At 39.1% G+C, this 15,098-nt stretch overlaps 1 protein-coding gene across 1 annotated transcript in view; it reads left to right on the top strand.

Annotated features, from left to right (window-relative positions):
* The window catches only part of ACYP2 (acylphosphatase 2), a 195,471-nt gene extending 181,282 nt beyond the window's left edge, over nucleotides 1-14,189 (top strand). Inside the window, exon 4 of the mRNA XM_001114543.5 lies at nucleotides 13,734-14,189. Within this exon, the coding sequence (XP_001114543.1) occupies nucleotides 13,734-13,848 (115 nt within the window). The 3' untranslated portion in view covers nucleotides 13,849-14,189. The remainder of the gene's footprint in view (nucleotides 1-13,733) is intronic.
* The last annotated feature ends 909 nt before the right edge of the window (nucleotides 14,190-15,098 follow it).

Below are 15,098 nucleotides of genomic sequence, written 5' to 3'. Positions count from 1 at the left end.
CAATCTTCCTCAAATATTGCTCTTCTGAGACAAAGGCACTCGTAAATATTGGAAGGCATTGAATTCAAAATCTAGGCAGGCTTGCCTTGCCAAGAACAGAACCATAAAGATGTATACAGCTGCTTTCTCTCCTCTCCTTCACAGGCAGACAGCTCGAAAGATGATCTATTCTTGCTGTCTCTGATTCTTCACTTCCCTCTCACTCTAAAACCATGCAAATCTAGCTTCCACCCCCACCACTTCACTAAAGCTGAGCTTGCTGAGGTCCCCAAAGCACTTTTCAGTTATTTTACCTGGGTCCCAGCAGCGTTTGGACACTGACTGCTCCCTTCTTAAAATACCTCATACCTTGGGTTTTCCTAACAGCACACACTGGTGGCTATCATCTCCCTCTTCTCTGGTCATGCCTTCTACACGTCCTCTGTTGCCTTCTCCTTCTGCACCTGACCCTTCAATGTTAGTGTTCCTCAGGATGCTGTTCTAGTGCTGAGAACCCTATCAGAAAGGGTCCACATAAGTGTGGCCACCATACAGACCAGCAAAAAAATATAATTCCTCTGAATCCCAGAGTGAAGAATTTCATGAAGCTCTTAACTGAATAATGGCTGCAGAAGATGTGGTATATTGGCTTGGTCGACCTCTATTCCAAACTCCTTCTGGGATCTTTCATGTACTGCAGACCCTGGAGAGCTAGGAGCTACATTTCCTGACTGCCTTTGCAGCAAGGGTCTCAAATATGATTTAGTCATTATTAATCAGAGGTATTCCTGTGAAATTTGAATTTGGAACCGAGTTCAGTGGACAGAGAGGCAGCAGTGCGTGAGGCATCCATTTAGCTGGTGTGAGGATCTACCCATGTGGCTCTGGGGCCAACAATTCTGGTAGTGCCTTCCTGATACCTGGACTGATAGGGTAGTATATTCATAAACTCAATATTTTTCCTGGCAGTCTCCTGATTCCCCTAATAGGCCTATCAGGAAAACTTGTCCAAGGCTTGAAATTAGATCATAGAGATCGGCAGTGTCTTCCAGGAGAATTCTAATATTGTCTGGTAGAAACTTTAGGAATTTTCTAATTCTACAGGGGTGTGCACTGGTGACTTCCTATTAACTACACTATTTTACAACTCTGTAAGGTAGAAATTTATTTGCAGCAAGCTATAGAAATCCAAATAGTTTTGTTTCTTACTTTTTAATTTTATTTGAATGTAAAAGAAACAGGATCTCATTCTGTTGCCCAGGCTGGTCTCAAACTCCTGGGCTCAAGCAATCCTCCTGCCTTGGACTCCCAAAGTGCTGAAATTACCAGCAGGACCAGCCACAAACAATTCTTATCCATAGCAAAACAAATTTTATTTTTGGTAGATATAAAATTGATTTTTGCCCTGAAGAAAAGATAATCCCAAACATTATTTTTACTGCCTTAAAGCTACGTGGTCTAATAATAAAGCTACTAGCTATGTAGTTATTGAACTCTTATAATGTGGCAAGTTTGAATTGAGATGTCTTATAAGTATAAAATATCTACCATATTTCAAAGACTCAGTATGAAAAAGTATGTAAAAATATCTCATTAATTGTATGTATTATATAGATTACATCTTCAAGTAATTATATCTTGGATAGAGTGGGTTAAATTAATAAATAAAGATATATTATTAAAATTAATTTTAACTATTTTTACTTTTTAAAATATGACTGTTAGAAAATTTAAATTACAGATGAGGCTTGCATTATGGTTCAGTCGGACAGTGCTGTCCTGTAGAATTTTCGCCAGTTTTGCATCTATTAACCAGTTGATTTAAACATTTCTGATTGTGTATGTATCTCTGAATTCTCCTTTGAACTGGACTTAACATCTTACAGATTCCCTTATTAGTTAGTGTATTAAATATTTGTGACTTGTCATTTTATACTTGTATGAGAATCACAGTTTTAACATTTATACTTTAGCAGTCAATTCTGCAGAGTTGCTCCAACAGGCCCAATCTAGATTTTTTATTCCAGTTCTTCCAATTATTTTGTAAGTGCCTAATTCCCTATATTAAATTCCATTCTAAAGTAGCTAAGGTGGTTTTAGTTACCTGCTACTGTACCCTGACTATACCCTGACATTAGCTTAAAATTGAACATTTACTGTTTTCCTGACACAGTGTTAAACACTTTACAGATTATTTTATTTAATCCTCACAGCAACTCTCTGTGAGGTAGGCAGTATACTCCTCATTTTACAGATGAGGCACTAAGAGTTTAAGAAACTTGTCCAACACAACCAGGAAGTAGTAGCTGGACTCACACCTAAGCACACTGACTCTAAAGTCTACTTCCATCCATTACCACTGTGCCGGCACCTATTCTGTTCCACCAAATAAAACAGAAAGAAGAGGATATCTGTCACTGTGTTGACCTAGAAGCTGTGGTGCGGCAAGGAAGTTACAGGTTATAGTCATCCCCTCACTTGTTCTGCCGTCTCTGCTCCCAGGCCCTTTGATTCAATTAACTGGTTCTCAGAATCCTGGGCATAGCTCAAACCTCAGTGGCTCTTCCAGACTCTCACCCAGCCGAAGAGGTTGAATGATGGGTCATTTTCCACTGCAAGATGAGAAGCACCTCTGCCAAGACCAACAGGTCTTACTAGTGGAGATGCACTGGAAGTATGTGACTCTGAGGGTCACAGAGCTTGCTAAACAGGCTGTCTACCATCTTTGGCAAAGGCAGAAAATAATTACACTGTAATCATAGTTATTAATGACCAGATGTTGCATTAAGTGATTTACATACATTCTCTCTAATCCTTTCAATAGTTTAGTGGGTTGAGTAGCAGTATCATCATTTTAAACATGAGGAATCTGGGTCTTAGGTTAATTATGGATGCTCTAGGATTCCCTGGATAATCACTGAACTCACTAATCGTGGGCTACATATCTGACAAATATTTCAGACATTAAAACATTTGATAATAAAGGAGTCTATGGTATTATTTGCCCACATGTAACTGAATAAGGAAACTTGTTAAAGAAAGGAGAATGGCAAAAATTTTATATATTATCCATTATCCTTCCATTATTAATGCTAGTTTAAAAGCCTGAAATGACAGGCAACTCAGTATTTTCCAACATGCATCACATTAGCTTTTAATTCATTATCTGTCTTTTTTTTTCTTTCACTGTCTCCTTTCTTGCTGTGGTCTTCATTTCATACTGGTGCTGAAGAGACATCTGAAAGGATTATGCCACCCCCCTTTAGTCCCAGGAAATAGAACTACTATGAATTATTGATAGTGTTAGCTTTCTAGTGCTTTAATTTCACCTCTGTTTCAGACAAGGATATTAAATGGAATTTTTAATATTACCCCAGGAGCTTACTACACAGGAAATACTAACTGACTCGAATTATAGAAAAGACAGTCCTATGTTGATTTCCATTTCTACACAGGGTGAATTCTTCATATATTCCACTCCACTATAGTTTTGCTTAGTGTTAGATTAATAGGGCAGTTTTCAAATGGAGTTCCTCAGAACCCTTGGGATTCCTCAGAGGTGCTTGCAGTACAACTGGAGAAGCAAGAGGGCTAGGCGGGGTGGTAGCTGCAGGTGGACATACACACGGGTACACACATATGGCCCCAACCATCCCCTTGCTTCAGAGAAAAACTTGTCTACTGTAAGTATGAAGCCTTTGTGCAAGATTATGTTGAAAGAAAGGATTCTCCTCTTTAAAAATCTTGAGGCTGGGCGTGGTGGCTCACTCCTGTAATTGCAGCTCTTGGGAGGCTGAGGTGGGAGATGTGAGTAAGGCCAGGAGTTTGAGACCAGCCTGAGCAACATAGTGAGATCCCATCTCTACAAAAAAAATTTTTTTTAAATTACACAGATGTGGTGGCACACATTTATAGTCCCAGCTACTCTGGAAGCTGAGGCGGGCAGATCCCCTGAGCCCAAGAGGTTGAGGCCAGAGTGAGTCATGATCATACCACTGCATTTCAGCCTGGGTGACAAAGTAAGACCCTGTCTCTTAAAAAAAAAAAAAAAAAGGAGTAAAATATCCTGAGTTAATACAATAAGTACAATAGATGTTTGCACATCTTTGAGATACTAAGAAAAAATGTCTAAGGATTTTTATACTATATAGTTGAGCATATACAGCTGTGCACTGGACTTGACAGAAGCTGATGGCATGTCATGTGACTCGGCTTGCAGGATGGACTTGGCCCTCTTGTGGTGTTGTAAGAATTACCTTGAACTCTGAGTAAAGCCAGTTACCATGTATATTTATGTAATGAATAAACTCACTCACAAGCACAAAAACATGCAATAATATTGGGGGCTGGCACAGATAAATGAACCAATTGCACAAGTAATCTTGGTTCACCTGTTTCTATTCTGGTCACTAGGTCCCTGAATCCATAGGTCTCCAATGTCCTTTAAGAGCAAGAATATAGTCATTGCTTGTGTTCTTCAGAAGGGACTACCATGAATAAAATATTTTATGAGTTTCTGTAATAAGAGCAAATATTTCTCTAACTTGCAGAGTATTTTAAAAAGTGAGGGTTTTGTTTTTTGTGAGATAAAAATCAAAGAGTTAAAAAGTAGCATTCAGGGTTCCTTTCTGTGTGTGGACGGTATAGGTGCCTAGAAATCGCCCTCCTACCACGCATGGAAGCTATAGACCTGAAGAAGGCAGGCAGATGACAAAGGCTCATTCATTCAATATACATTTATTTCTTCGGGGTCGGGGGATGTTTCTTTTTTAAGTTTTATTTTATTTGTAATTGACCTATAATTGTACATATTTATGAATATGTATTTATTGAGTACCCACTATCAGCAGGCATCACGCTAGCTGTTGGGAATCTAATAGTAGGACCGATCCTGCCACCTTCTTTCTGTGTGTATGTGAGACAGAGTCTCCCTCTGTCGCCCAGGCTGGAGTGCAGTGGCGTGGTCTCGGCTCACTGCAACCTGCGCCTCCCCAGTTCGAGCAATTCTCGTACGTCAGCCTCCCAAGTAGCTGGGATTACAGGCACCCACCCCCATGCCTGGCTAATTTTTGTATTTTCAGTAGAGACAGAGTTTCACCATGTTGACCAGGATGGTCTCGCATTCCTGGCCTCAAGTGATCTGCCCGCTTCCGCTTCCCAAAGTGCTAGAATTACAGCATGACCCACGGCACCCAGCCTGATCCTGCCACCTTCTTAGAATTTGCATTATATTGTGGAAGAGGCATATAATAAACACATAGACAATGACATAAACACAGCAATTACAGAATGTGATCACTGTCAGGATGCACGCAACAGAGTAGGGGTGGGGCCGTTTTCACATAGGGGCAGTCAAAGAGGAGGCCCTAAAACGGTAGAAACCTAAGTGCATTTTAGAAGGCCACAGCTGGCCTCTCTGCTGGCTTCCAAAGCAAAAAATGTGTGGTGCTTACTGTATTTGATGGCTAAATATGTGCCATCTGTACTAAAGGATGAGAATGCTGTGGAAACCCTGAGGGGACTAGTAGTTAGTGACTGCCTGTATAGGAACAAAAAATATAGCACAGTTAGTTTATTACACAAATAGATTTTTCCTTGGTCATTTAACATTTATCAGCACTGTGTTTTATTTATTTCTTAATGCAAAGGTGGCCTGAGGGATAATTAAAAGTAATACACCCAAGATCATTGTCCTTTTCCATTCCATAAAAAATTGTCTTCACCACTGTCTATGATCCTCATCAAACATAGAAAAAATGCATCCATAGTGAAATCTCCTCTTATATTGTTACTTCATAATTAAAAGCAACGTGATTTTTGTAAAGGAATAAAATTAGACTTTACAAAAATTAGTTTCATTTTCAAAACCTTTACATAAGCATGTAAAATATATTAGAGTGAAGTGGGACACGTGGTTATCAAACAACCTGACTTCTATCAACAGAAGTTTCTAGTTTACATTATTATCCTTTCATTTTTACTAGTTGAACCTTCTGTTTTGTTTGTGTAAGCTTATCAGTGGACCACCCTTCTTAAATAGAAATACCTGAAAGATACATGCACACAAAACTGATTCAGATTTATCGCAGAAATACCAGACTTCAATTAACACTTGCTTGAATGGGACATTCAAGCAAATATAATTCATCCACCTACCCATCCATCCATTCAATATTTATTGAGTAAACTAAACTTATAGGTAAAATATGCTGGAACCAGAGCAGTGTATTATGGTTGTGTTGGCTCCTTGGGTAGGTGAACACTGTTCCTGTTTTTTCTTTCTTTCTTTGCACACTTACTATAGAAATTTTCTGAAACGCAAGTAGTCAAACTGGCTGGATAGCCTAAGAGATTTGAAATTATGTGGCTGAGTGCAGTGGCTCACACCTGTAATCCTAACACTTTAGGAGACCAAGGTGGGAGGATCACTTGAGGCCAGGAGTTTAAGACAAGCCTGGGCAACATACAGAGACTCCATCTCCACACACACACACAAATTTTTAACTAGCCAGGCATGGTGGCTCATTCCTGTAGTCCCAGATACTTGAGAGGCTGAGATGGGAGGATTGCTGAAGCTCAGGAGTTCGAGATTATGGTGCACTATTATTGTGCCACTGAGTTCCAACCTGGGTGACAAAGTGAGACCCCCATCTCAACAACAAAAAATGAACAAACAAAAAAATTATGCAGTCCAGCGAATGTGGTAAAATGAACTAGCAGAATGAATTTGGGGAAAATAATTCAGGAAAAATACATGGGGTGGTTTACCTAGCAACCCCAAGAAAGAGAAAAACTATTATACTACTAAAGGAGTTCAGTAAGGCATCTGATTACAATATAAGACATCACCAGTTTTCCTGTATCTTGTTTAAAAGCATAATGATTAAAAAGCATCTTGTTCAAAATAGCAAGAAAAATATAACTGAGTATAAATTTATCAAGAAATACACAGGACCTGAATTAAACAAACTATAAAATTTTCGTGAGAAACTTAAAGACTTGAGCAAAACTGGAGAAAATTTTCACTCTTGATGACAAATGTTAGAATTGCCACTTCTCTTCAAATTATTTTTAGATTTAAAAGGGGATGTGAAAGGATTGGATAAAATTATACTGATAGAATGTATGACACAAAAAAGGACATTTAAAACTAGAAGAATAATGAGGTGAGGGTATAGGGACTAATGGACATTAAAATATATTCTAAAACTATAATAATTAGAATAGTTTGGTACTGGTTTAGGGATTAACATGTCAATGGGGTCAAATAGAATGCCGACAAACAGACTCAGGCATATGCACAAATTTAGTGTAAGATAACAGTTACATTTGGAATCTGTAGAAAAGGATAAGTTATTTAGTAAAAGATGCTGGGGGAAATGTCTATTCAAAATTAAGACATCTTTTTCATATAAGGCAATCATATAATTCCAGATGTATGAAAGATTTAAATATAAAGGATAAAGCCATACTTTCATATAAAGATGGCATATTTTGAACACATGCATTTGCCTCTGCTCCCTCCTCAACCCTACTTAAATATCAGTAAAAATGGTTTTTAAAACACTTAAAAACATCCACAAGGACAAATAATGGGAGATAAAGCTACAGCAATAAAACTTTGGAAACTAGAAAACACATGAGCAGGTGGTAATGCAAATTTGATTGTAAGCATTACAGGCTTCCAAAGCAGAAAAATGGTCCAGTTAACACAGTGGAAATCCCTCAAGGCTCAGGCCTCTGGAAGTGGGCATGAAGGTGGGGCTAAAAATAAGAGTACTGATACCAAATCTGCTTACTAAGCAGTTGTCCCCCATGTCAAACAGGAGAGCAGCTGCCCTGCCTGCTCAGGCAGAAGCCAGAGTTCATTTGTTTTGAGACAGTCTCACTCACTCTGTCACCTAGGCTGGAGTGGAGTGGCGCGATCTCGGCTCATTGCAACCTCTGCCTCCCAGATTCAAGCGATTCTCTTGCCTCAGTCTCCTGAGTAGGTGGAATTAAAGGTGCACACCACCATTCCCAGCTAATTTTTATATTTTTTAGTAGAGATGGGGTTTCACCATGTTGTCCAGGCTGGTCTTGAACTCCTGACCTCAACTGATCCACCTGCCTCAGCCTCCCAAAGTGCTGGGATTACAGGTGTGAGCCACCACACCCAGCCAGAGTTTCATTTTTATAGACACAGTTAAGAAAATGATGCAGTGCTGAAGACAGGGATTTATCAAAAGTTAATCCCTGCATGTTGAGGCCTTAACCTTCTTCCCAGATTCTCAGGGCACATATAACCAGACGCATAGCTTCTAGGCAGGAAATAGGGTGTATCTTGCCTAGAGAATATGACCAGTCCAAGGGAAAAGATATCAAGATACCAACATCAGAGGCTCCCAGATGCAATGGTCACCCTAGAAAACTTAAGACCGACTGGGTGCTGTGGCTCACTCCTGTAATCCCAGCACTTTGGGAGGCCGAGACGGGCAGATCACGAGGTCAGGAGTTTGAGACCAGCCTGACCAACACAGTGAAACCCTGTCTCTACTAAAAATACAAAAATTAGCTGGGCATGGTGGCGCATGCTTGTAATCCCAGCTACTCAGGAGGCTGAGGCAGAAGAATTGCTTGAACTTGGGATGTGGAGATTGCAGTGAGCCGAGATTGCACCATAGCACTCCAGCCTGGGTGACAGAGCAAGACTCTGTCTCAAAAAAAAAAAAAAAAAGCCTGAGACCACAGCTCAGCAGTAGGGCGAAAGAGAAATCCATTGCAGATTGGTGGATAGGGAGGCTCACACTCCTTCACCCACTCCAGGAAACATCTGATTGAATTGTTAAATCTGCCCTCTGAAATGGATTGTCCCTACTGAAAAAACTCTGGCCCAGGCATTGATCCCAAGCCCCACTGGTTTGGACCCTGCTTGCAGGACAGGCATCTGACGAGCACACTGCATTGCAGGCAGGTGTGTTTGCAGGTCTCTGGTCACCTAGACTAACTTTAAGGATCCTCATTGCTCTTTCACAATTCCTTTAACATTTGTCAACTCTTTTAGCGATTATTACACCTTTTCACTTTATTCAATCCTTCAACTCTTCCTCCACCCCACTTATTCTCAGTAAATTACCTTATCTCCCACACACTGAGAAAATGGAAGCTATCTCATGTGAATGCCTCTTCCTATCCAAATTGCTCTCTAGTTTTTAAAATCTACTGTCTTCTCTTCCATACAGAGAAAATGTGTCCTCTTTTCTATACCAAATGAGTCTACTCATCTCTTGATCCTGTTTCTTCTGACTGCTCTGGGCCTTGTTCCATCAATTACCACTCATTTGCTTGAATCTTCAATTCATTCTCTTTGGCTTCTTATGAGAGTATGTGTAAAGGACACTGATCTACCACTCGGATTCCCTTTCAAGATTGAAGGATTCAGTCCCCCAGATGCCAGGAGTGCTGCTGGAAGATGGCCCTTAGCCATCAGCCTTCTTCAGGAATTGCCTCAGCAGAAGAAAGTAACCTCACTAAAGTTCACGTATTCTTCCCTGGGCAGCTCTCCTCTAACGACTGGGTTAATGTGGGGAATATAAAGACCAGTCCTCTCACCTTAACTTGAGACAACTCTGAAGGGTCTTCTCAGTTTCAGAGCTCCTTAAGTCTTGGCCAAGGTCTTCATTGAGACTGCATCATTGCCCAGCTTCTCCCTCAGTCCAGTCTTGTCTCCTTTCCTTTCCTTGCCTTCCACAAGTTGTTAAACCTGACAGCACTCCCTGATTAACTTCATGCTAATCATCTCAGAGCCTGAATCCCAGGGTACCCTCCTTATGACAGTATGTTTGTAAGATGAGAACATTTAATAATTTGTTAGGTAGTACCAAGTTGCCCTTTCAAAAAGCTGTACAAATTTGCACTCCCATCACCAATGTAGAAAAGTGCCTCTTTTCTACATTGCCTAACTACACCCTAACTGCCACTACTGGATGTTATCAAGTTTTTAAATCTTACCATTCCATAAGTGACAGATGGTGGCTTATTCTTGCTTTATTTGTATTTTTAAAAAGTATGCGTATGAGTAAGAATGTTTTTACATATTATTTACTGGCTATTTATATTTCTTTCCCTTTCATTTGCTTGTGTTATTTGCACATTTTTCTATTGCACAGCCATACATATTGGTAATATACCATATACCATACATATATTTTCAAGTACCGTTTGTATAGTAAGAAAGTTGCAAATAAGTTTCTTCAGTTTGCTGTTTGTTTGGCTTTAAGACGTTCTTCCAGTCATTCAAGTGTTTTGAATTTTTAAAATTTGCTAACATTACCAACATTTTTCCTATGCTTCTTGGTTTTCTGTCATGCTTAAATTGGCATTTCCCATTCTAAGATTTGGGGAAAAAACACTAATATCTTCTTTAAAACTTAGCTCAAATGCCATTGCTGTCACCAAGATGTCTGTGAGAACCTCGACCAGGTTAACCCCCCAATTCGCTTCTCCCTTTGTATAATATAAATCACACTGCCCATCATATTCTGCCTTAACATTATGGCCATTTTTATTATTCTCCAGCCTCTTCTATTGGAATGTAAGTTACTGAGGGAAGGAATTCCATTTTAAATCTCTATGTATGCCCTCCAGCATCTAGAATGACTTGCGTAAAGTCCTACTTAAATATTTATTGAATTGTATTAACTAGTACTGTTAGGTGGCGCTGATACTAAGGGTGAGTGATTTTATATGTATGTATACATACACACATGTGTCTGTATATGTATACATACACGTATATATGTATATTTCACACACATTCTCATCAGCCATAAATTTTGTGAAATTTTGTGACTATTTTAGTGCTTGGATAACTCTTAGTTCTGCCCTCTTTAGACCTGAGCCACACTTACCAAAGGCTGACTGCAAAAACACCACTTGAGAGTGAGGTCTCAGGGCCTGCCAAGTGACAGGTGACCAGAACACTCCTAGCTGAGGAGGCAGATCAAGCAGAGTGGTTCCTAGCAATAGGGGAAGCATATATGAAGCCATGACACAAAGTGGCCATCCTCCCCCAGGGGAAGCAGAGCCCAGCCTCCCAACACCATGACCATCCGCCCCATCAGTGGCATAGATTCCTCCAGGCCGTACTTTCGGCTGGGGAAGAAGTCCCTGATGTTAAGGACAAGATACAGGCAGGTATCTCAACTAGGTCAATACATTGAGTTATCAGCTCAGGTGGATTAGTCATTGCAGTTCCAATGCCCAGTAGTCCTAGTCTCGGATTCCATGGTTTCATTTTCTCCCTTATCATTCTCTTGAGCCCATTCAAATATGGCTTTCATGCCACCACAACTGCTCCTGCCAAGGTCACTGGTGACATCCACGTGGCTAAACACAATGGCCAGTTTGCATTTCTCACCTCACTGGCCCTGCCAGCAGCATCGGCCTGGTGGATCCCTCTCTACTTCCTGAGGGCTTGATTGGGCTCCCTGGGCACCAGTTTTTCTCATACCTCACTGGATGCTTTATTCTCCTCCTTTTCTGGTTCTTCCTCTGCTTCGTGAGCACTTAACATTGGAGAACCCCCAAAGTACAGTCATTGGACCTATCTTTTCTATCTAGATTCATTTTCTTGATGATCCCAGCCAATCTTATAGCTTTCAATACTGTCTACCTGCTGACAAATTCCAAATTTTATTTCCTCTAACCAGACTTGTAGGTCCAGCTGCCTACTCAACATCTCGCTTTGGATGTCTAACAGACATCTCAAATGTAACATTCCAAAACTGAGCCTCTGATCTTCCCCTTCCCCCAAATCTGCTCCTCTCACAGTCTCTCCATTTCAGTAAATGACAACCCTATCCAACTAGTTACTCACACCAAAAACTCTGGTGTCATCCTTCACTCCTCTCCTTTTCTCACACCCACATTCAATCTGTCAGCAAATCTACTTTTACTATATCTTCAAAATATACTCAGAATCCGAATCCTCCTCACAACCACTCTGCTAACCACCCTGTGCAAGTTACTATCTCTTAAGTGTCTCTCTTTTCTCATCAATAACTGGGGGCAATAATAGCCTATGACTTACAGGGTTCATATGTGGAATGAAAGACACGTAAAGAACTTAGCATAGTGCCGAACAAATTGTTAGTGCTTGGCCAGGTGCAGTGGCTTACACCTGTCATTCCAGCACTTTGGGAGGCTGAGGAGGGAGGATTGCTTGAGGCCAGGAGATCAGCCTAGGCAACATAGTGAGATCTTGTCTCTACTAAAATTCAAAAAAATTAGCCAGGTGTGGTGATGCATGCCTGTAGTCCCAGCTACCTGGGGGACTGAGGCTGGAGGATAACTTGAGCCCTGAAGGTCAAGGTTGCAGTGAGCCATGATCATGCCACTGCACTCCAGCCTGGGTGACAAAGTGAGATCCTGTCCCCCCACCCTCAAATAAAAAAGTTGTTAGTGCTTAATAAATTTTAGGTTTCAGTATTATTTGTGGTATCTCTTTTCTAGGAGGTTTCAAGAAGATGTGACTAGTAAAGTCAAAGCTATCAGCTCCTTTTCATAAGAACTGAGTTTTTCCTTCAACACATGAAATTTTCATTTTAAAGATTTCGACTGACTGAGCTAAAGAAAAAGAAAAAGAAGTCTAAATTAACCTCAGCCAGTAAAACTGTCACAAATAAGATCCAAATAAAGGGTTAAAAAGCACAATAGCAATTTGAATCATTGGAATTCTTCTATAGCCTGATTAAGAGGAATTTTCAGCTAACCTAAAAAATATTTTAAATCTAAAGTTATATAAGATTGTCACATATCATACTGCATAGCTGTATACAGCCCTAGCTTCACAACCTGAAATAATTTGGGGATATGAGGAAACTCATAGGATGTTTCTACAACAGCAACAGATATAACAGCCATCATTTGTATAAAACAGCCCTATTTTATAAACCCATAGTCCCAACAGATCTATCATCCCAACTAATTAGTAATAGGTAGAAAGATTCTGGAAAGTCCTCAGTGTTATCTGAGATATCAGCAATATATAATAGGCCCGAACCATATAGGAAACATCTTGGGTAAGTGCTCTAATGCATGAATTAAATACATGGATATCACTAATAAGATAAACCATTGCACTAAATAATCAGAAAAATATTTCAGAGCATTCAACTTGTCCTTTAATGCAATCGCTTTGTTAATCTGTGATAAGAAACAGTATTTGAATAGATAAAAGTAGATGAGCAATTTTTCTTACTTTAATGTGTTTGGAAAATCATGTTTCTTCTTTATTCTTTTAGTATGGATCTCTCTCACCATATATATGTGTGTGTGTATATGTGTATATATATATTTACATATATATAAATATATGAAACATCTACCACGTGCTGAGTAATGAGGAAACAATAGTAAATTGTTTTTATTACTAAGCTCCTTATAAAAATATTTTGATCGTTTTGAGTATAAGAGCTAGGTAACAGTGGCCTTGGAGTGTTTTAAGTTGGGGGGCGGGGGATAACCCTAATATAAAATCATCAGGAATTGACTGTGCTTAATTTATTAGATTTTCTTTGTCCATATTTAATTATACATTATACTCTGTGGTATTCTTAGAGTGCTATATACAATGTAAACAAATTTAAATATCACATATATGCAAAAAGTTGCTTAGTAAAGGTAAACTCCCATTAATACCTACTGTGGGATCATTTTAGCTGATCCATGTTTACTTTGTATGCTAATTTGATTTATTTATCTGTTTTTTGTAGGAAGTCCTGGCTGAGCAAGATTGGAAGCCCTAGTTCTCGCATTGACCGCACAAACTTTTCTAATGAAAAAACCATCTCTAAACTTGAATACTCTAATTTTAGTATTAGATACTAATAGAAGAGAAAAATTGTAATGCTTATACTGCACAATAGATACTATATGTTCTTAAGACTATGTATACTAGAATAATAGTAGTAGAGTAGGGTGAAAAAGGAACTTTCCGTTCTGAAAGCTAAGCGACTGTGTTACTAAAAATGTCTGACACTGAAATAATTTTACTCAACTATGTTTTCAACAAGCAAAAATGTAGTATGCTAAGATTAAAATGTCATTACAAAATATTTAGTATGAACAATTTAAACTTGTCTCATGGAATCTTTAATTTCAATGAACATTACAGCATATATGACATATGTTATTTGGCGAGACATAAAATAAAGTTAACCATTTAAAAATTATTTTCACATACTGTTGTCTGTGTCGAATTATAAAATCCTCTGAATAATTTGTTACTACAGTTGAGTAATTTGTTATTAAACTCTTTAAAAAGAACCAGCAATTAGAAATAAATGTATGTGATGATCAATATAACCATAAAATATTATCAACAAAGAGTTTTTAAAATTCTGGTTAATGTGAACATTATTCAGTTGGAGCTACTTAATGCCTTCTATATTGCTGTGTACAGTGAACATTCAGGCTGAATGATGGTGGCTAACAAGAACTCACAATTTCAGTATAGCAAGCATCAAGATTCTCAACCACCACCCACAACAGATATCCTATTAACCAGAAAAGAAACTGAGAGTCTAAATGAATCATACAATACTGTCCCCTAAATTTGGCCTATCACTTTGGAAGCTTCACATGTAACTGATAAAGCAACGGAGAATATAAAGGGGTAAGTTTTTTTCTATAGCATAAAATTATATTAAAAGAGGCAGACCTTTAATGCAAAAGACTGGGGAATTTCCAGTGTTGTAGGCATATACTTGCACATATTCCATGATTCTCAAACTTTTTATAGCAATGGAATCCTTCCTTAAACCAACATTTTATATAGAATTGAATACACAAGTTTTTAGAAAAGCAAAAACAAAGCACAGCTGGTGTAATTAAAGTGGGGATAGGCATCCCCAGAGCCTTGCACACTTGGTGTCCCTCTCTCTACTTGGACAATTTCAAATACCTTGCTAGTACACTTTGAAAACCACTGTTCTATTTAAGGAACAAATCTCTATTGCTATCCTCCATGGCCTGGAGAACGAATGCAGGCCTCTTTCTCTTCTACCTACTGCAAGATAAGAAATGAGGAGAGATGAAGGGGGCGGAGTGAGTTTGTTCATTGGAAAGGTTAACTCCTT

This window comes from Macaca mulatta, chromosome 13 (assembly GCF_049350105.2).
Source record: "Macaca mulatta isolate MMU2019108-1 chromosome 13, T2T-MMU8v2.0, whole genome shotgun sequence".
NCBI lineage: Eukaryota > Metazoa > Chordata > Mammalia > Primates > Cercopithecidae > Macaca > Macaca mulatta.
The sequence above is the reverse complement of the archived record's forward strand: the minus strand, read 5'-3'. Positions and strand labels throughout refer to the sequence as shown.